The following is a 23,137-nucleotide window of genomic DNA, read 5'->3' as shown; positions in this document are numbered from 1 at the left end:
TAAAATATCTATTTTAATGCTGGGAGTTGGTACTTACAAAGAATGATGACTTTGATGTCTTCAGTAGTTACTCCTGTTACGTTTTTCACCTCAACAGTATACACTCCACTGTCATCAATGGTAGTGTCCAGAATAGTTAATTTAGAGAATTTTCCAGTTGACTTTATCTTCACACGCTCCACAATCTTTAACCTATTGTCATTGAAGAACCAAGAACAAACTGGTGGTGGCCTTCCTATAATTGGTAAGTCAAGCTCAAGGGGTTTGCCTGCCAAAACACTTATTGTCTTCTGTGGAATAGTTGATAGATCAACCTTTGGCATGACTGAAAGAGGAAAAAGGAATAGTGAGACATGACATACAAATGACAGCATTGGATTATTTTTTTTTTAATTATCTTAATGCTTACCTCTTAGTTCTTGAACTGTCACAGCTGTTACAATTTCTTTTGGCTCACCAGCTCCTCTGCTGTTGACAGCACGTACCCTGAAGAGGTACTGCTCATTCTCATTAAGTGACGTAATAGTGTACTCAAAGTCTGTAAGTTTCAAAGTTGCCACCTTCATCCACTTGTCAGTACCAGCTTTACAAGCCTCAACAATGTAGCCAGTGAGTCTGCTGCCTCCATCATGTAAAGGTTTCTCCCAGGCAAGTGATACGCTCGTTTTGGTTACATCTACAACTTCAAGCTTGGCTGGTGGCAGTGGAACTTCACACACCAACACAACATCGGGTGTCTCACAAGGTTCACCGACACCATAGATATTCTCTGGTAAGACTCTGAAATAATATAGCATTCCTTCTGTCAGACCAGTTATTTTGTATGATGTCTTGCTGCATTTAGATGTGATGGTTTTGTATGCTCTCATTGATGCCTCTCGTCTTTCAATGATGTAATTATTGACGGGTGCTCCACCATCAACCTCAGGAGCATCCCAAGTAATATGAGCAGAATCTTTTGTAAGCTCTTTCATCCTAATTGGACCAGTTGGACCAGGTGTATCTGAGAAATAATTCACAAACATGCTGTTTAGACATCATTTAAGGTGTGTTGTTATATGTACTACAAATAAAATCCATGATTTAATATGAGAAAAATATATACCATAGATTTTCACAAGAATGCTTGCATCCTTCTTCCCAGCTGAATTTGAAGCTTCAAGTGTATATCTACCAGCATCATAGCGGTGCACCTTGTCAATAATGAGAGTTGTAGCAGTTTTGGTCACTTCAATAAAGCCACGATTTTGGAGGTCCACACCAGGTTTGGTCCAGGTTACAGTTGGGATCGGTCTACCAGTAACAGTAACATGGAGGCGAAGAGAACTACCTGCTCTCAGACAAATTGTCTTTGTCAGTTCATCAGGCAGCTCAAGGTCAGGAATTTCTGGAATAAATAATAAACAAAACAAGATAGTTTAGTAGAGAAGATACTTACTAAAGGTATTGGACATCACTCCTTTCTTGCATTTGTACATATCAAACTTTGACAGCATACCACAGTTTGAATTTTTTTGTGAACATACCAATTCTTTCCACAGGCTCAGTCTCTGCACAAGGATCACTGAAGTCACCTATTCCATTTACGTTGACTGCTGCAACTCTGAAACCGTATTTTTTGCCAGCGGAAAGACCTGTAACTGCGTGTTCTGTCACCCTAAGGTTCTTTTCATGCACTTTTTTCCATTCCTCTGCACCAGCTTCTTGCATCTCAAGAACATAACCAATAACATCAGCACCTCCATCTTCAACTGGTCGTGTCCAGGCAAGGCTAATACTATCTTTGTGAGTGTCTGTAACCCGTGGAATTGAAGGTGGATCTGGAGTGCCTAAAATAAGGGATTTAACAGGATTTAACACGGTAAACAATTGTTACAATAGTAATATACACATTTAAATGTTAATAATGAGGTTGTTTCAGAAAAAACATACCTGTTGGTACTCTACAAACGGCATACATTGACACCTCACTAGGTTCACTATCACCAGCTGCATTCATGGCTGTAATGCGGAACTGGTAAATGTTGCCTTCATGGAGACCACTGACTTTGAAGGATGTGTCCTTGAGAATAGAATCTCTGTTAACCTTGATCCATCTAACACTCTTTCTTTCGCGGTACTCAATCAAGTAGTTTGTGACTTCACTGCCACCATCGCTCTCAGGCTTCAGCCACTCGATTGAGGCAAAGTCTTTTCCAACTGCAAGGATTTCTGGTGCTCCCGGAGGTGACGGGACAGCTGTAATTGTAAATGAAGGTGGAATATTGTAACATGTAACACTGTGAAATACCTCAACTAATGTTTTTAATATAAATAAGGCACTTACTGAATGAGTTTCTGGCAAAGATGGGGGCAGACTGTACTGTCACACCAGATCCATACTTGTTCACACCTCTCACACGGAAGATATATTCATTGTTCTTGAAAAGTCTTTTAATTTCACATGTTAGGGCTTTGCATTCAGCCTCCATGATAACCCAGTTAAGCCTATTGGTATCCCTTCTTTCAACAATGTAATGTGTGATGGGGTCACCACCATCCTCCAGTGGCTCTTTCCAAGACACTGTGCATTTTTCCTCAGATACATTGCTTACTGCAATTTCCTGACAGGGACCAGGTGTGTCTTGAAAAAGAAGAAAAAATATTGTATGAATGAATATAAGACAACATATTTGGCACTGGAGATACCAGTTATTTGGGACTTGAAGGTACCATTCATTTCTGTTATTGCTGTACACTTACCAAGAACTTTAACATTGACTTCAGCGGTTTTTGTTCCACTTGCATTTTTAACTGTCAGAACATACTTTCCAGTGTCATCTCTGTCACAGAACTTGATGATTGCCAGAGCACGGGTACTTGAATACTGGAGAGCATATTTTTCACAAAGCTCTAGCTCTTTTGTACCCTTGGACCAGCTGACTTTAGGCTCAGGTTTACCACCAACAGCAGCATCCAGCACCAGATCAGATCCAGCTCTAATTACAACTGTGTCCACAAGGAGTTTGCTGTCCAGCTCTGCTTTGGGTGGAACTGCAAAATAATTTAAGTGTCATGAGTATTTAGGTTCTCATTCATAAAAAATATTAGTCTTATATGTTTAGTGAAAGAATCATGTATGATACATACCGTATTCTGCTTTGCAGGTTACTGGTCCTGTTGAAACTGATGGCAGGCTCAACACTCCATTAGCATTTTTGGCAATTACACGGAATTCGTATTCCTCTCCTTCTCCCAGTGCAGTGATAGTGAACTTTGTTTCAGTAACATTAGTGTAGTTACACTTAAGCCAGCGACCTTCCCCAGTGACAGTATACGGCTTGCGCTCAACAATGTAGCCTGTGATTGGGCTTCCACCATCGTTCAGGGGCATTGACCATTTGATTGAGACTGTTGATCTGGATACATTAGTAACTTCTGCTTTTCCTGGAGGATCTGTACATTTGTATCATCAAAGACTACATGTAAGTATAGTTTTTGCTGATCTAGACTGGTATGAATTACTTTTTAATTGTGATGTACTTACCAACTGGATTTTGTGCCACAGCCCTCTTTGATGCTTCACTTGCTTTGCTGAGGCCAGCGCTATTCATTGCATACACTCTGAACTGGTATTCAAGACCCTCAACAAGGCCTTCCACCTTGTAGTAGCATTCAAAGCAGGGAATCTTGTTTTCCCTCACCCAGAGAATTGTGTTACGCTCCTTCTTTTCAATCCAGTAGCCAGAAACTTTGCTGCCACCGTCATGGTACGGTTCCTCCCAACGAATGCTCATGCTGTTGGCGGTTACAGCGAACACTTCTGGCCTTGTTGGAGCACTTGGAGGAACTGTGAAAATTAAAAGATGTAATTAAATATTTGATATTTAATCATTTATATAGTATCTCAAAAATACAAATTTCTTGTTAGCTATTACATACCAAATGGATGCTCTGCAACAATCGTCTCAGATTCTGTTGGTTTGCTCACACCAAAGCGGTTTTCAGCACAGATACGGAAAGTATACTGCATGTATTTGGTTAGATGAGAAACATGGAGAGAAGTATGTTTTACACTTGAGTTAATAAGCTGCCAAGCAGTGGAGCCAGATTCACGCTTCTCAACAATGTAGTTTGTGATGTCTGTTCCACCGTCATCCTCAGGTGGATTCCATGACAGTACGCATGACTCTGATGTAATTGAGGAAATCTCAATAGGGCCCTCTGGAGGGCTTGGTCTGCCAATGACATTGACAGTGACAGTGAAAGTCTTTGACCCAGTGACATTCTCAAGGATGAGGAAATATCTACCTCCATCACCTCTCATGCAGTCTTTAACTGTGAGAGTGGTCCTGTTTTTGGTAGTCTTTATTGAAACCCTGTCAGTTTCTTTCAGCCTCATTTCCTCAAGCTTCCAGGATACCTTTGGAGCTGGTCTTCCACTAATCGGAACATCAATCTCAAAAGACTCGCCAATTCTGCTAGTAATGAGTTGATTGGAGATACCACTGAGATCGGCAGTAGGTTCAATTCGTGGCTCTTTAATGATAACTGAGGAGAAAGCTTCTCTTGGCACACTGAACCCAGAATCATTCTTTGCCTTGACACGGAATTCAAACTCACTGTTCTCTGTGAGTCCTTTAATTTCGAGGGTTAGGTTTTTCGTTGTACCACAAACAACCCATTTATCTGCATCTTTTGCTCTGCCTTCCACACAATAGCCTGTGATACGGCTTCCTCCATCATGCTCTGGCTTAAGCCAGGCCAGGGTTGCTGATGTGTCAGTTGTATCAATGATATCAACCCTCTTTGGTGGAGCAGGTTCAGCTGTGGCAATAACTGGATCAGGCATTTCATATGCTTCACCAAGACCATACTGATTCTCAGCCATGACTTTGAAGAAATAAGGTACACCTTCCAGGAGATCAGAAATTCTCAAGCTGGTTTGAGTGGTCTTGGGTGCTGCCTCTGTCCATGTACGGCGGCTTGCCTCACGCTTCTCAACAATGTAATGATGAACACGTGCACCACCATCATTGGTAGGAGGTTCCCAAGCAATTGTGAGAGCTCCTCTTGTGACTTCCTTAATGGAGAGAGCCACTGGTACACCAGGTGTGTCCAACACTTTGACAGAAACAGTAATAGATTTATTGCCACTACCGTTCTCAAGAGTGAGAGTGTATTCTCCAGTGTCATTTCTAGTGCAGTTTTCCAGTGTCAAGGCTGTGAATGTCTCAGTGGTAGTGATGTCTGTCATAACACCAAGTTCTCCATCTACTTTTGTCCAGGAAGCTGTAGGTGTTGGCTTTCCCTTAAACGCGATACGGATACACACACATTCACCACTTTTCACAATATGTGTCTGTTTGAAGGATGCATCTATGTCAATTTCTGGGGCCAAGAGCCTGTCTACTGCCTGTACAGACTCAGGTATTTCTTTAGCTTTGCCCTTTCCAACAGAATTGACTGCACAAACACGGAACTTGTACTCTGCACCAGTTTCCAAACGAGTGACATTATATTTTGTGACAGCACAAAGATCCTCATTGACTCTGTGCCATTCTGCTTCAGATCCCTTGCACATCTCAATAATGTAGCCATGGATTTCCATACCACCGTCATATGCAGGTCTGGTCCATTCCAAGCTGACAGTAGTATTGGTAGTGTCATTCACATTGACAATAGATGGGGCATCAGGTTCTTCAGTTGGCTCTGCACATTTAATTGGAATTGAAATGTTGCTTGGTGCTCCAATTCCAGCATCATTTACAGCATACACACGGAATTCATACTCCACATTCTCTGTGAGATGAGTCACTCTGTGCGCAGCCTCAACAATGGGTTTCCTTGTTAGGACTTTCAGCCAGCGACCTGTCTTCTTTTCACGTCTTTCCACAATGTAATATTTTATTGGGTTTCCACCATCATGTGTTGGTGGAGCCCAGTTGATTGTGATACTCTCTCCATCAACATCTGTTGCATCTGGAGTTCCAGGAGAATCTGGAACAGCTGCAGGGATGAAAAAAAGAAATGACAGGTTTTTGTTTTACAGTGTTTTACATACAATTTGGGAAATAATATATTTCAGTATAAGCTTTCTATCAGCTTACTGTATTGCATCTGTGCAATCACGGGAGCTGAATCCAGTGGTCTGCTAACACCAAACCTATTGACTGCAGAAACCCGGAACTGATACTCATTTGTCTTGATTAGTTTGGTGGCAGTGTATGTGCATGCCAAGCACTCATCTGTAACAAGTGCCCATGAAATTTTAGAGGTTTCACGCTTCTCTATGGTGTAATGAGTGATCTCAGAACAGCCATCATTTTCAGGAGGATTCCATGAAAGTGTTACTCTGCCCTCAGAGATATCTGAGAATGTGATTGGTCCTACAGGTTCACCAGGTGTATCTGAAAGATAGAAATTATAGAAACATTAAAGATGTGGATCTCAAGAAAATAAAGTGATTAAAGGGTGGAATGATTCAATAAGAGGGATGCTGGAAGCTACAAAAATGATTCATACCAAAGACTTCAACTTTCACTGATTCCTTTTTAGATCCTGAGGGATTTATGGCTTCCACAGTATAAAGACCACGGTGACTACGGTCAGCATCTCTGATAAAGAGGGTACTTGATCCAGAAATTGTTGTGATATCAACCATTTTCTTGGTTAATTCAATATTATCCCTGTACCAGGTTACTTTTGGTGTTGGTCTTCCTGTGATTGTTACTTTTAGCCTGATGTTTTCTCCAGCTTTAATAGAGACTCCCTCAAAGTATTCCTGTCCAAACTCAATGTTTGGAGAAACTGAAAGAGATAAGATTATGAACTTAACATATACAAACCAACATAAGATTGCATATAAAAACGTTGACCACTGAACAACGACAGACACAATATAAACTGAATGTACTTACAGCTCTCATCTCTGATTAAGACATATCCAGAAGACTGAGAGGGTGGGCTCACTGTGCCGATAGCATTCCTTGCTATAACTCTAAATTCATAGCGTTCACCGCAAGCAAGACCAGTCACTGTAAATTCTGTGTCAGTAACATTTGTAAAATTGGTTTTTAACCACCGTCCTTTGCCCTGTCGTTTCTCCACATTATAGGCAACAATTTTGCTTCCACCATCACGCTTGGGTGCTTCCCATTTCAGTTTAACTGAATCACTTGTTACATCAACGTAGTCAGGGGTACCAGGAGGATCTGAAATTAAAATACATATGTTATTTAGTATTTAGACACTGTCAAATGTCATATTTCTAACGTGAAAATTTTAAAGCGACAAAAATAAGTCTTAAAGTTAAACTTACCAACTGGTGAAACAGCCATAACAGGTTTGCTTGCGTCACTCATTCGACTGTATCCAGCATCGTTCTGGGCGTAGACTCTGAACTGATATTCCAAACCTTCAATAAGACCAAGAATCCTGAACTCCATGTCTTTCACCAAGATTATGTTGACCTTTTGCCACATTATGCTGTTCTTCTCTTTCTTCTCAACATGGAACCCAAGGACTGGACAACCTCCATCAAAAATAGGTTTATCCCACTGAATAGTCATGCCATCATTTGTAACATTGTAAACTACTGGCATGCCTGGTGGGCCAGGTGGTCTGAACTCATGCTTGGCAATGACATTTTGTGAAACTAAAGGTTCACTTGCACCATATCTATTTTCTGCACAGACTCTGAACTGGTATTGAATTCCTTTGATCAGATTGGGTACCTTAAATGATGTTCCAATCACACTTGAACAAGCCATTTTCCAGTCTGTTTGAGAAGTGTCACGTTTCTCAACAGTGTAACAAGTGATTTCTCCACCCCCATTATCATTTGGCTCATCCCAAGATATAGCTATACTTTCTGCTCTGACCTCATCCAAACGAATGGGTCCAATTGGTTTAGAGGGTGGTCCAAGAGTAATAACCTGTATATGAAAAGATTTTCTGAAGAATGTGTTGTCAAGAGTAAGTGTGTATTTGCCTTCATTCTCTTTCTCCGCATTTTTTATCATAAGAGTTGCTTTGTTTTCAGTCTTCTTAAAGCGTATTTTTTCACTCTCCTTCAGTGGTAAATTGTCCTTTAACCAAAGAATGGTTGGTCTCGGTTTACCCTTGTATGGCAATTCAATGTGGACATTGTGTCCCAAACGTACACTGATTTGACTATCAGGATACTCTTCAAGATTTGCTTCTGGTGCGATAATATAGTCCTTTACTTTAATTGGTCCAATTTCAACGAAGTCACTAGTACCCTTTTCATTCTTGGAACAAACTCTGAAAAACATTTCAGTAAGTTCCTTGAGCTTTGTAACTTCATGTTCACAGTGCTTGTTTGTGCCAGCAGGGGCCCATTCTTCTTGACCTTGGAGTTTCTTTTCAATTATGTAGTCCGTAATAATGCTACCACCGTCATAATCTGGTTTGTTCCATTGTAGCGTTACTGAAGTCTTAGTGGAGTCTTTCATAGAAAGGTCTTTGACTGGTCCTGGTGTCTCTGTGGCTTTAACTGGCTCTACTGTTTCACATGGATCTCCAACTCCGTTCTCATTTTCTGCTAATACACGGAAGAAGAATAATGCCTTCTCCGAGAGTTCTTCAATTACAAATGTGGTTTCCTTGCACTTATTTGTAACACAGGCATATGTACGCTTTGAAGAGTCTCTTTTCTCAACAACAAAATTGGTAATTTCAGCACCACCATCCAGTAGAGGAGGCTCCCAACAAAGTGTAACTTTCCCACGAGTGACGTCTTTCAAGATCAAATTCCTACAAGCAGCTGGAGTGTCCTGTACTTTAACAGACACAGTTAAGGACTTTGGTTCGCCTACACCGTTTGATATATTAATGGTGTATTTACCCGTGTCGTTTCGAGTTACTTGTGTCATTATGAGACACGATGACGTGTCTGTGTTGTGAATGTCATATTTAGGATCATTGTCAATGTTTTGGTCTTCCTTCTTCCAAGAGACACTTGGAGCAGGTCTGCCTTTTAGGGGCACCATGATTTCAACATCTTTACCAGCTTTCACAATGTAGTGGGTTCTCATTGCAACATCCGTATCAACCTGAGCTTCCTCTGCAAAATAACAATTACAATTATTTATGCTGTTGTTACAAGTGGAAAATATATTATAAGCATTTCAACATAAATACATACCAAGAATGTCTTTGGCTTGTACTGGCTCTTCCATTTCTATTGGGTCTCCACGTCCAGCACAGTTAACAGCAGATACACGGAAGTAGTAGTCAATATCTGGTTTAAGATCTGAGGCAACATACTCTGTGGTTCTCACTTCTCCCTTATGGCTGATCACTGTCCACTCCCCTTCCTCGCCAACTCTTTTTTCTACAACGTAGCTGGTGATTTCACTGCCTCCATCATACTCTGGCTTTGACCATCCAAGTGTGATTGATGTTTTAGTTGAGTCCACTACCTTGAGCTTAGTTGGTTCACATGGTGGGTCTTAGGAGAATTTACAAGACTTGGTTAGAACTTTGTCAAGGCAGTAAGACTCCTAATTAAATATGAATTTAGTAAAATTAACATTTCAGTAAAATGATACAATAATACGTACCGACTGGATCAGCAGCTTTGTAGAATTCAGAAACATCTGAGCATGGACCTTCCCCAGCTTTATTGATTGCAGATACACGATACTGATATTCATTTCCTTCTGTGAGATGATGGACCTTTGCTTTGGTGTCACTAATGGGGTCCTTGTACACTTTTACCCAGCGCAGACTCTTCTTGTCACGTTTCTCCAGATAGTATCCTGTAACCACGCTACCACCATCCACACTAGGTTTATCCCAAACAATCTGCATTGATGTTCTGGTGATATCTGTTGCTTCAGGTGTAGCAGGTTGTCCAGGAGTAACTAGAAAAAACAATTAATTAATTAATAAATAGTGTATTTGTACAGTTACATTACCTGGTTTACCATAACTATATATTATATAGTTTAATAATTTTGATTTTTAGTTAATTTCTCCTTACCGAATGCATTTTTGGCAATAACAGGCTCTGACTCCAGAGGATCTCCAGCTCCAAATTTGTTAACACCTCTGACCCGGAAAACATATTCATTTCCTCTAGCCAACTTTTGGACAGTGACAGTACGTGCTTGCATTTCTTCAGAAACTGGGGACCACACTACTCTACTTGTTTCTCGTTTTTCTACAATGTAATGAGTTACTTTGGCACCTCCTTCATCAGCCACTGGTTCCCATGCAATTGTTATTTTGTCAGCAGAGACTGATTTGAATTCAATGTGTCCAGCTGGAGGTCCTGGTTTGTCTATTTACAGAATGAAAATGATTTTAAATTTACAATGAGGAAATAAAGAGAAGAAAAAGACATTGAAATTACATTTATATATATTTTTTGACATAAATGATTACATACCTAAAATCTGTATTCTGATAGAAGCAGATGCAGTGCCAAACACATTCTTGATTTTGAGCTCATAGGTTCCAGTATTAAATCGAGTAACATCCTTAATGAGGATGGCAGATGAGTCAGTTGTGTTCTCAATTGACAGCTGTGCACTTGACACTAGCTCCTTGTCATCTTTAAGCCATTCAATAGTTGGCAAAGGTTTAGCAAATATTCCCACTTTGATTTTGAATGATGTACCAGCTTTGTATTGGACAACATCCAAATACTCTGGGGGTAGGTCAATTACTGGAGCACCTAAGAATGGGTGGAAACAGAAAAGTGTGTAATACAGTGTGAATTGTATTGCTGGGCATAACATGAGATAACTAGCAATATAACAGCAATAAACTTACCAGAAATGTCAACACAAGTTACTGGTCCTGCAATTAAAGAGGGATTGCTGATCGAGCCAACTGCATTCTTGGCAAAAATCCTGAATTCATATGCCTGATCCTGAGTCAGGCCTGACACAGTGAAGTTGGTTTCAATGACATTGGTAAAGTTAGCCTTTGTCCATCTGCCATTTGGAGCATCTCTTCGTTCAACCATGTAGCCAGTGATTTTGCTTCCACCATCAAATGGAGGCTTCTGCCATACAAGGCTAATTGAATTTTTTGTAACCTCTGAAATTCTCACATTTGCCGGTGGTTCTAAAACAAAACAATGATTTGTTATATAACAACAAAATTCAAAGAAGCTTGACAACATATCAGCTGAGTTTATATATTACTTGTATTGTTATTTAAGCTTACCGCAGGCATCAATTGCTAGCACTTCTTCTGATGTCTTGCTGAACTTTCCAATGCCAGCTGCATTTTCTGCAGCTACCTTGAATTCATAAATCATTCCAGGACATATATTTGTCACTCTAATTTGAGTTGCAGGGATTGCTGTTTTGTTCACTGTCTGCCAAAGAATGCTGCTTCTTTCTTTCATTTGTACGTGGTATCCAACCACTGAGTTTCCTCCATCTGTTACTGGCTCATTCCAGCAGACAGTGAGGCTCTCCCTTGACACAAAACCCAGCCATGGTGTTGATGGTGGTCCAGGGATAGCTAAAAAATGCAATAAACGAGCAGGGGTTTAACAGAAACTCAGACATAACTAAAAACGATTGCAAACGTACATTATCTAGGTACTCACTGTATGGAAGCTTCACTGTAACTGACTGAGAATCAATGTGATCACTGATGCCAAAGCGATTCTCTGCTTTAACCCTGAACTGGTATTCTTCTCCCTTTGTAAGTTTGGTGACTTTAACAGTGCTTCTTGCAATTGTGGATGACACTTCTGTCCAGGCTGGAGTACTTGTTTCACGTTTAAGAACAACATAGTTTGTGACAGGACTGCCACCATCATACACAGGTGGGAGCCATTTGAGGAACAGGCTTGTCTCTCTCACATCACTAACTTCAACAGGACCAACTGGAGGACCTGGTCTATCCAGGACCAGTATGTTTACAAACATCTTGGTGGTTCCACTTGTGTTTGAAGCAACAATGTCGTATCTTCCAGCATCACTTGCAATACTTTCTTTAAGGTTGATATTAAGACTTTCAGGGGTTACTTCAAAGCTGAATCTCTTGCCGCACTTAACTGGAGCATTGCCTCTTGACATTGTGACTTTTGGCATTGGTTTACCAGAGAGAGGAAGCTCAAATTTAAGATTTGATCCTGCTCTCACATAAACAGTGTTGTGTGGGAAATTCTTCATATCAAACTCAGGAGCATCTGTAAATAATAGTCAAATAAAATGGAAATACAACATTAATAGATTATTTAACTATGATATACATGGAATTAATTGAATGATTTAAGACTTACCCAGTTGATCTTTCACAACCACAGGAATAATCATTTCTTTGGGCTCACTAAGTCCAGCGTGATTCTCAGCACGAACTCTGAAAAAGTATTCTGCATTTTCCCTTAGGTTCTTAATTATGTGGGTGTTGGCTTTAACAGTGGCACATTTAACCCACTTCTGTTGGCCCTTTTCAAGGGCATCAATAAGGTAGCTGGTAATTCGGCTTCCACCATCATACTCTGGTTTTGACCATGCAATGGTGATGCTATTCTTTGTTACTGCAGTAACGCCAAGCCTAGCAGGTGGACTTGGTTTTTCTGTTGGTGCAAAGTTGAAATCATATTTAAAACATAAAATTAATAAGATTATTTAGAAACTTTCAGATAAACAAAAATGGAAATGATTTTACCTGTAATCTTGGTTCCATCTTTATTTTCAGCAGGTACACCTGTTCCAAACTCATTTTCTCCAGTGACTCTAAAGTAGTAGATTGCACCTTCTTGCAAGTCTTCAACCTTGTATGTCAGACTGTGACAGTTGCTTGTTACACATACCCAGGCCTTTTTGCTTGCTTCACGTTTCTCAACATGATAAGCCTTAACAGCATCTCCTCCATCATTCTCTGGAGGTTCCCAAGTAACTGTAGCAGAATCTTTTGTGACTTCTGTAATTTTCACATTAATTGGTGGTCCAGGGGTATCAAGGACTTTGACCACCATTGGCAAAGATGCTGTTCCAACACCATTGTCTAAAGTAACAATGTATTGTCCAGAGTCATTTCTTGTTGCTTTTTCAATAGTAATAGATGTGCATGTTTCTGTTGTTTCTATGCTTGCCCTTGCTTTGAGATCAACCTCCTCTTTATTCCATGTGACTGAAGGCATTGGCTTTCCTTTAAATGGAGCCGTTAAAGTAAATGAATTACCATGCTTGACAAGTAAAGTTTTTCGCATCTCAATGTCAATGTCAAACACAGGTTCCTCCTTTCTCTCTGTTGCTGACTGTGGATCAGAGACAGGTGACTGTTCACTGACACCAACTTTGTTGATTGCTTTAACAGCAAATACATACTCTACATCAGTTGTAAGACCAGACACTGTGAATTCAATGCTTTTTGTCATCTGAATCGCAACAGTCCATTCCTCATCCTCAGATTTCTTATACTCTACACTGTATCCAAGGATCTGTGCACCACCATCAGATAATGGCTTTTTCCAGGCAATAGTAATAGAATTCTTGGTATGATCCAGAATCTTAGGTTTAGTTGGTGGGGATGGTACCACAAGTTCATCCTCTGCCCTTGCTGAAGGAGATGGGTCACTGGCTGGACTCAAGCCTGCTGCATTTTCAGCATAAACTCTAAACTCATACTCACATCCTCTTCTTATTTTTGATATCTCAGCTGTTAGTTCTTTCACAAGGTCCCTGTTCACACGGACCCAGTGAAGACCAGATTTCTCTCGCCTTTCAATTATATATCCAAGGATTTCGCTGCCTCCATCAGATGCAGGCTTTGCCCAAGTTAGCATCATTTCCTCACTGGTCACACTTGTAATTTCAACATTTGTTGGAGCTCCTGGAATAGTGTATGGATCAGTGACCTTGACCATTTCACTTTCAAGGGCTTCACCAAGTCCAAACTTGTTGACAGCTAATACTCTGAATATGTACTCATTTCCTTTTAGGAGCTTAGTGACCTTAAATGTTTGGGTTTTGACCTCTCCATGTACGAGTGTCCATGCCAATCTACTGGTCTCTCGTTTCTGAACAACATAATGTGTTATTTCAGAGCCACCAATTTCCTGTGGTGGTCCCCATGACAATATGCACTCCTCTGCTGTGAGGCCTGTTACTGATAGTGGTCCTGCTGAAGGTCCTGGTTTATCCAGAATAACACAGTTTACAGGTGCTGTAACACTTCCTGCAACATTCTTTAAAGTCAACGTGTACTGTCCAGAATCACTCCTTTTGCAATCTTTAACTACTATCATAGTAGTAGTATCTGTTCCAGTTATCTGAATTCTTGCCTTCTGTTCAATTTCATGTCCATCCTTTGACCAAGATGCAACTGGAAGAGGGCGCCCTGCAATGTCAGCATTAATCTTCAGTGTTTCCCCAGCTTTTACTACCACAACATCCTTGAACTTGACATCCATCATAATGCGTGGTGGATCTACATTGTCTTTAACTGTAATAGGACCAGTGTTGTCAGATGGCTCACTGAATAGTCCAGCAGCATTCTTTGCAATGACACGGAAATCATACTTCTCATCTAGTGTTAGGCCAGTAACATCAAAATAAGTCTCTACAACATTGGTAAAATTGCATCTTATCCAGCGACCCTCTGGGAGATCTCTACGTTCAATTATGTAGCCAATAACTTTGGCTCCACCATCATACTCAGGCTTGGTCCAAGAAAGAGATACAGAAGATTTGGTAATGCTAGTTACCACAGGCTGACCAGGAGGATCACAGGGATCTCGTGCAGCTATGGGCTCACTAGCTTTGCTTGCTTTGCCAATTCCAGCAATATTTTCAGCATAGACACGGAATTCATACATCATACCTTCCTCAATGCCCGTTACTTTGAGTTCAGTATCCTTTATTATTGTCCTGTTCACCTTTGTCCAAAGAATACTGCTTCTCTCCTTGCGTTCTAAATGATAGCCAAGGACTGTGCTACCACCATCATTAACTGGCTCATTCCATGTGACGAGCATGTAGACCTTGGTCGCATGAGCAACACGGGGCGTAGAAGGTGGCCCAGGCTGTTTGAATGTGTACTCTGCAGTAATTCCCGGAGAGTCAATTGGCTTACCCTTTCCATAGCGATTCACTGCATAGATGCGGAACTGGTACTCAGAACCCTGTGTCAATCGAGGTACTTTGATTGAGGTTCTGGCAACATTTGTTGAAACAATCTGCCACTCTGTTGTGTTAGTATCTCTCTTCTCAACAATGTAATTGTTGATGGAGCATCCACCATCATATTCTGGAGGGGCCCATGACAATGTAATACTGTCAGATGTCACAGCATCAACCTTTACTGAAGCTGGTGGCCCAGGTTTATCAAGAACAACAATGCCAATGTCTGTGGACTTGGTGCCTGCTGTATTAGCAAGAGTGATTTCATATTTACCAACATGCTCAATAGCAGCTTCTTTGATGACGATTTTGCTTGACACCATTGTGTTGACAATAGAAAGAGAGGTTGTTTGCCTCAAAGGAAGGTTATCCTTCTTCCAAGAGACAACTGGCTTAGGCCTGCCTCTTACAGGAACTTCCACAGTAAGATCATCTCCAGCCTTAACACTGTATGTATTGAACAGAAGATGAACAGAGGGCTCAATCTCAATATCTTTAGCTACAACAGGTACACCAAGTTCTTGAGGCTCACTCTTGCCCTTCTCATTCAGTGCAATAACCCTGAATGAGTATGTTTCCCCAGGCGTGAGGTTGCTTACAGTAGCCTCAGGAACCTTAACTGTGCAACTTACACCCCATTTGTCACTACTCTTGGGTTGCATCTCTACATTGTAGCAGATGATTTTGCTTCCTCCATCGTGGACAGGCCTAACCCAAGTAAGTGTCACACTATTCTTTGTGACATCCACAAGAGTTACTTTTCCTGGAGGCATAGGTACCTGTGCAACCTTAATAGGATTCTTTGTTTCTGCCATCACACCAAAGCCATACTCATTAACAGCACATACACGGAAGTAGAAAATGCATCCTTCCTGCAGTTCATCAACTTTAAAGAAAGTCTGTGTGCAGTTGCTTGTGACAGTTGTATAAGCTTTTCTTGTAGATTCTCGCTTCTCAACCACATAATTGGTTATTTTAGCTCCACCATCTGTAAGTGGTGGGTCCCAGCAGAGAGTTACTGAATCTTTCTTTACATCTTTCACTTCAAACTTTTGTGGAGAACTTGGTGTATCAAGCACCCTGACATTCACAAATGCAGATTTTGTGCCGCTCTTGTTCTCAAGCGTTAAGTTATATTTTCCACTGTCAAATCTGTTAACATTGTCAATTACCAGCATGGTGTATGAACTGGTGGACTCAATCTGAGCACGCTCAGTTAGAGCTCCATCCTCCTTTTCCCATTTGATGGATGGCTCAGGTCGACCTCTAATTGTAATGAAAAGACGAAGGGATCCTCCTGCACGGACAGAGACAACTTTCCTGAGGTCAGCATCAAGTTCAATTTCAGGTGCTTCAATCTTTTCAGATGCAGTCACTGATCCATGAACATCAGCAGGCTCACCAACTCCTTCAGAATTAATTGCGCAAACACGGAAGTTATATTCACCATTCTCCTTTAGGTTTTCAACTGTGAGGCGTGCTGCTTGAATACCAGCTGGAGGTGTGCATATGATCCATTCCTCTGAAGAAACTTCTTTCATCTCAACAATATAACCTTTAATATATGCACCGCCATCAGTAGCAGGTTTTCCCCAAGACAGAGAGACAGATGAGCTTGTGTGATCTGTCACTTTAGGATGATGAGGTGGACCTGGGGGAGTTGTGGCATTTATTGCTCTATAAAATAGAGATAGGTCACTTAATTCTCCCACACCAGCTTCATTTTCAGCGGACACACGGAATTCATAGAAATGTCCCTCTGACAGACCAGTTACTTTGAAATGCAGATCGGTCAGCTTCTGCCGGTTGCATTTTGTCCACCTCACACCATCTTTATCACGCTTCTCTAAGTGATAACATGTAATTTCTGCTCCTCCATCGCTCTCTGGGGCATTCCATGATAGAGTTATTGAATCCTTTGTTATCTCACTTGCTTCTGGTGTTGTTGGCGCACATGGTGGCTTGTATGGATTGCGTGCAATAATTGCCTCAGATTCCAGAGCTTCACCAATGCCGTATTTGTTGACAGCCATAACTCTAAAGATATACTCATCACCCGGCAGGAGCTTGGTCACTTTGTAATTCACACTACGAATGTTAGAATCAACAACAGTCCATGATAGTCTGCTAGTTTCCCTTTTCTCTATGATGTAATGAGAAATATTAGCTCCACCATTCTGCAAGGGCTCAGACCACGACAGATGACATCTGTCAGACATGACGTTAGCCACTCGTAATGGTCCGGTTGGTGGACCTGGTCTGTCAAGGACTTTTACTGTTATTGGAATTGTTTTTGTTCCACCACTGTTGCTTAATACAAGGTCATAGTGTCCACCATCCAATCTTGTACAATCTTTTATTGTTATTGAAGCATATTTTTGTGTACTTCTTACTTCAATACGCAATGTCTTGTCCATTTCCTTTCCTTCTTTTAGCCATTGAATATCAGGTGTGGGTTTACCGTGTATATCTGCATCCAAAACTATGTTGTCTCCAGCACTGACAACAATGACATCCTTGTACTTAGGATCCATTGAAACACTAGGAGGTTCAATTTCATCTGTGGCAGTTATTGGTCCAGTACTGTCTGAAGGCTCACTGAAGACACCCACTGCATTTCTTGCAATTACTCTAAATTCATACTGATTGTTTACCGTTAAGCCTGTGTTGGTAAATTCTGTCTCAATGACATTGGTAAAATTTGCCCTCATCCATCGACCCTCAGGCAAATCTCTTCTCTCAACAATATATCCAGTCACTTTGCTGCCACCATCATATTGAGGCTTTGTCCACTGAATCTTAATGTTGTCCTTTGATATTGAAACAGCCTCGGGTGTTCCAGGTGGATCACATGGGTCACGGGCAACAAAGCTCTCTGAAACTTTGCTTGCTCTGCCAATTCCAACAATGTTTTCAGCATATACCCTGAATTCATATCCAATGCCTTCTTCAAGATTGCATATTTTGAAAACAGTATCAGTAATAAGTGTTTTGTTTAGTTTGGTCCACAGAATACTTGTTCTTTCTTTGCTCTCAAGGTGGTATCCAATGACTGAACTGCCACCATCACTGACTGGTTCATTCCACTCAATTATCATTTGATCCTTGGTGGCAGATTTCACATATGGAGTACCAGGTGGCCCAGGTGGTTTGTAAGGATACTGCACAACAATGGATTTTGTATCCAAAGGTGCACCCTTACCATATCTGTTCTCAGCAGTGACTCTAAATTGATACTCAGCACCTGTTTTTAACTTGGTAATTTTGAGGGATGTCCTGGCCACTGATCCAGCAACAACTTGCCAAGTAGTTTCATTGGTGTCTCGCTTTTCAACAACATAATGCTTTACTTGGCAGCCACCTGTATACTCCGGAGGTTCCCATGAGATGGAAACAGAATTGTTGCTCACTTCATTCACTTTTATTGGTCCTGTGGGTGGACCAGGTTTATCCAGGATTATGATACTAATATCTTCTGTAACTGCACAAACACTATTGGTTGCGGTAACTGAATACTTTCCAAGGTCATCTTTACAGGCTTCAGTAATTTGCAAGATTGTGGATGTTGGTGTGAAGGAAGTAGTAACTCTAGATGTTACTTTAAGTGACTGTCCATCCTTTGACCAAGTGATCTTTGGTTTTGGACGTCCAAAAATAGGTATTTCAAGTTTGAAGTCCTTTCCAGATTTGACACTATATGTGTTGAACTGCAACTTTAGGCTTGGTTCAATTGTGAGGTCATTGGCAATAACTGGAGCAGCAAGGGGTTTTGGCTCACTTTTGCCTTTCTCATTGTATGCCAAAACACGGAACAAATATTCCTGACCGCCAGTCAGTCCAGTGACTGTTCCTTCACATGTTTTTACATTTGTTGCTACACCCCATTTGTCAGTTCCTTTTGGCTGCATTTCAATCAAGTAGCCCGCAATTCTACTACCTCCATCATGCTCTGGCTTTTCCCAGGCCAGAGATGCACTTACTTTTGTCACATCAGTTAGCATTACCTTTCCAACTGGCTGAGGTACTTCAGATGCCTTTGAAGCAGTTTTTGTTTCAACCGGCAAACCAACGCCATATTCATTTTCAGCCATAACTCTGAAATAATACATTGCCCCCTCTGCAAGATTTTCCACCCTATAAGTTGTTTTGCTGCACTTAGTTGTAATATTTGCATAGGCTTTTCTTGTGGATTCACGCTTGTCAACAATATAATTCTTGATCTTTGCACCTCCATCAATAAGTGGTGGTTCCCAAACAAGTGTAACAGAGTCCTTTTTGATATCCTTAACTACAAGGTTTAGTGGTGCTGCAGGTGTATCTAATACTTTAACAGAAACAAATTCAGATACAGAGCCACTGCTGTTCTGTAGAGTCACAGTGTATTTTCCAGAGTCCCTTCTATCACAAGAGTCAATTGAAAGCTGGGTGAAGTTAAGACCCTTTTCAAGCACTGTCTTTTCTGATAGTTCACCTTCATCTTTAGTCCATTTGATATCTGGTATTGGTCTACCTTTGAATGGTACATTGATTCTAACTGATCCTCCAGCACGAACAACAATGCCTTTCCTTAGCTCCGAATCGAGGTGAATTTCAGGGGTCTCCAACTTGTCCTCAGGCTTGGCAGTTTCTGGAATAACTGCAGGTTCTCCAACACCTAATTTATTGATGGCACATATTTGAATCTTATATTCTTGTTGTTCTGTTAGATTAGTGATTTCAAATTTGTTGACACGTAAGCCAGTAGGGGGAGTGCACATAGTCCATTCTTCCTCTTCAGCTTTGCAGATCTCTACAATATATCCTTGAATTGCACATCCTCCTTCATTAAGAGGTTTTCCCCATGTCACTGTAATTGAAGTCTTGGTGGTATCAACAACATGTGCATTCATGGGTGGGCCAGGTTTGTATTTAGGACCACAAGCCTTGTAGTATGAAGTTGGCAAGCTTGGTTCTCCAATTCCAGCTGCATTTTCAGCTGACACCCTGAATTCATACTCATGATCCTCGATTAGGCCATGCACTCTGAAGCATACATCAGTTACTTTTTGTCTGTTGCACCTTGTCCATCTAATTCCAGATCTGTCTCTCTTCTCAATGATGTAGCCAAGAATTTCACTTCCACCATCACTATCTGGTGCACTCCAGCAAATAGTCATAGAGTCCTTTGCAATATTTGTTACCTCAATAATTTGTGGTGATCCAGGGTGACTAAATGGATCTTTCATTATTACGGATGGGGCTTCAATTGACTCACCAACACCGTAACTGTTCGCAGCCATGACACGGAATATATATTCGTTACCTTCCAGGAGCTTTGTCACTTTGTATGTTGTAGTTTTGCAATCATTACAGACCACAGTCCAAGCAAGTCGACTTGTCTCACGTCTTTCAATAATGTAATGGGTGATAGTGTTTCCTCCATCATCTAGTGGAGCACGCCATATCAGTGTGCATTTATCACTGGTCACACCTGTGACATGAAGAGGCCCTTCTGGTGGACCTGGTTTATCAAGAACTTTCACATGAAATTGAATGGTCTGAGATCCAGCAACATTAGTGAGCTGAAGAGTGTAGTTTCCGCCATCTTGTCTGACTGCATCTTTTACTATAATCAATGCTCTGTTGTCAGTGTTCTTGATGTCACATCTAATTGTGTTCTCAAGCTCCTTGTCATTCTTAAACCACTGGATTGTAGGAAGTGGCTTTCCATGGACATCAGCATCAAGTTTGAATGTATCTCCTGCATTCACAATTAGAGTCTGAGTGTATTCTGGGTCAATAGAGAACTTTGGTGGCTCTACCTCATCCAGTGCAGCAATAGGTCCACTGTTGTATGATGGTTTGCTGATAGTGCCAACTGCATTCTTTGCAATTACCCTGAAGTCGTACTTGGCACCTTCTGTCAGCCCAGTGACAGTAAAATTGGTTTCAATGACATTTGTAAAACTTGCTTTCATCCAGCGTCCTTCAGGAAGATCACGTTTCTCAACATTATAACCAGTGATAACACTTCCACCATCATACTCTGGCTTTGTCCATTGGATAGTTATTGAATCTTTAGTCACATGGACAGCTTCTGGGGTTCCTGGAGGATCACACTGATCACGAGCAACGAAGCCCTCTGAGATTTTGCTGCATCTTCCAATGCCAACGATATTTTCTGCATATACTCTAAACTCATATTCAACACCTTCCTCTAAAGGACTGGTTTTGAATCTTGTTTCTTGAATCAGTGTCTTATTTATCTTTGTCCAAAGAATGCTGTTTCTCTCCTTCCTTTCAAGGTGATATCCAATAATGGGACTGCCTCCATCTGAAACTGGCTCATTCCACTCAACAACCATATGGTCCTTTGATAGGCCTGACACAAATGGAGTTCCTGGTGGTCCTGGTTCTTTATATGGATACTGAGCAACAACAATTGAAGAGTCCAGAGCATAGCTCTTGCCATATCTATTCTGAGCAATGATTCTGAATTGATATTCAGCACCGGTCTTCAATCGTATGACTTTAAATGTTGTTCTTGCTAATGAAATTGCAACATTCTCCCATGTTGTAGAAGTTGTATCTCTCTTTTGCACAATATAATTTGAAATTGGGCAACCACCAGTGTACTTCGGAGGGTCCCACGACAATGTAACGCTTTTAACAGTTATCTCATCAAATCGCACAGGGCCAGTTGGTGGGCCAGGTTTATCAAGAGTTATGATTTCGATGGTTGCATCCTTTTGTCCAACATCATTGGACACGTTTATTCCATACATTCCACCATCTTCTCTTGCTGCTTCTTTGATGCTAAGAACAGTGCTGTGTGCTGTATTAGAAATGTTAACCCTTGTTGTGAATTTGAGGGCTGCACCATCCTTTGTCCATGTGACCTTTGGCTTTGGACGACCAGAAACTGGGATTTCAACTTGAAGGTCTTTTCCAACAAGAACACTGTAGTTGCTAAATGCAGGTCTTACATCAGGCCCAAAGACAAGGTCTTTTGCTTGCACGGGGACAGCAAGTGTTCTTGGGTCACTCTTTCCTTTTTCATTGATAGCAATTACTCTGAAAGTGTACTCTTCTCCAGGGTTCAAATTTTTGATCACAGCTTCCAGTGTTTTTACATTGGCACATCCAGACCATTTATCATTACCCTTGACCTGCATTTCAACAAGGTATTGAAGAATTCTACTGCCACCATCATGAACTGGCTTTTCCCAAGAAAGAGACACACTTGTTTTAGTAACATCTACAACACTTAATTTTCCAGGACATTGTGGCACCTCTGAAACCTTCAGAGGATCTGTGATATCTGCAGGTAGCCCAATACCATGTTCATTTTCTGCAAGCACTCTAAAATAGTAACTGCAGCCTTCTTGAAGTGGTTCAACTTTCCAAGAGAGTTTGTGGCAGTTTGTGACAACAGCAGAGAATGTTTTTCTTGTACTCTCACGTTTTTCAACAATGTAATTTTTAATCTTTGCTCCACCATCTAAATTTGGAGGCTCCCATGTAAGAGTAACAGATTCTTTTGTAATTTCTTTAACTTTGAAGTTGAGAGGAGCGCTTGGTGTGTCGAGGACTTTCACAATAATTGTTTCAGATTTTGCACCAGCAGGGTTTTCTGCAGTAACAGTATATTTACCACTGTCTCCCCTGTTGACTTTATCAATCACAAGAGAAGTGTAACTGCTGGTGGTCTCAGTCTGTGCTGTTTCCTTAATCTGCCCACCATCTTTTTCCCATTTGATTTGTGGTGTTGGTCTTCCTTTGAAAGGGATGAACATTCTAAGAGAACCTCCAGCTTTAATACGTACAAGCTTTCTAAACAAGGCATCAATATCAAGATCTGGTTCCTCAGTTTTGTCCTCTGGCACAATGGGCCCTGCAACATCAGCATGCTCCCCAACACCGACCTTGTTAACTGCACAAACCCTGAATTTATATTCCTGCTTTTCTTTCAGATTTTCCACATTAAAGCGTGTCAGTTTAACACCTGTTGGTGGAGTGCACATTGTCCATTCTTCTGCAGCTGCCTTTCCTTCTTCTCC

The 23,137-nt window shown here is 41.0% G+C and overlaps 1 protein-coding gene across 1 annotated transcript in view; it reads right to left on the bottom strand.

Moving 5' to 3' along the window:
- The window catches only part of ttn.1 (titin, tandem duplicate 1), a 127,974-nt gene that overhangs the window by 13,162 nt on the left and 91,675 nt on the right, over positions 1-23,137 (bottom strand). The window contains exons 176-198 of the mRNA XM_073845072.1: positions 12,643-23,122; positions 12,254-12,550; positions 11,573-12,160; positions 11,182-11,484; positions 10,783-11,079; positions 10,397-10,684; positions 9,989-10,288; positions 9,567-9,869; positions 9,149-9,454; positions 7,301-9,067; positions 6,900-7,193; positions 6,505-6,789; positions 6,090-6,389; positions 3,922-5,988; positions 3,527-3,829; positions 3,130-3,435; positions 2,743-3,033; positions 2,327-2,623; positions 1,933-2,238; positions 1,527-1,829; positions 1,106-1,387; positions 410-1,003; positions 38-325 (exon numbers count right to left, since the gene is read on the bottom strand). Of these exons, the coding sequence (XP_073701173.1) occupies positions 38-325; positions 410-1,003; positions 1,106-1,387; positions 1,527-1,829; positions 1,933-2,238; positions 2,327-2,623; positions 2,743-3,033; positions 3,130-3,435; positions 3,527-3,829; positions 3,922-5,988; positions 6,090-6,389; positions 6,505-6,789; positions 6,900-7,193; positions 7,301-9,067; positions 9,149-9,454; positions 9,567-9,869; positions 9,989-10,288; positions 10,397-10,684; positions 10,783-11,079; positions 11,182-11,484; positions 11,573-12,160; positions 12,254-12,550; positions 12,643-23,122 (20,845 nt within the window). The remainder of the gene's footprint in view (positions 1-37; positions 326-409; positions 1,004-1,105; positions 1,388-1,526; positions 1,830-1,932; positions 2,239-2,326; positions 2,624-2,742; positions 3,034-3,129; positions 3,436-3,526; positions 3,830-3,921; positions 5,989-6,089; positions 6,390-6,504; positions 6,790-6,899; positions 7,194-7,300; positions 9,068-9,148; positions 9,455-9,566; positions 9,870-9,988; positions 10,289-10,396; positions 10,685-10,782; positions 11,080-11,181; positions 11,485-11,572; positions 12,161-12,253; positions 12,551-12,642; positions 23,123-23,137) is intronic.

Source organism: Garra rufa, chromosome 8 (assembly GCF_049309525.1).
Source record: "Garra rufa chromosome 8, GarRuf1.0, whole genome shotgun sequence".
Taxonomy (NCBI): domain Eukaryota; kingdom Metazoa; phylum Chordata; class Actinopteri; order Cypriniformes; family Cyprinidae; genus Garra; species Garra rufa.
The sequence above is the reverse complement of the archived record's forward strand: the minus strand, read 5'-3'. Positions and strand labels throughout refer to the sequence as shown.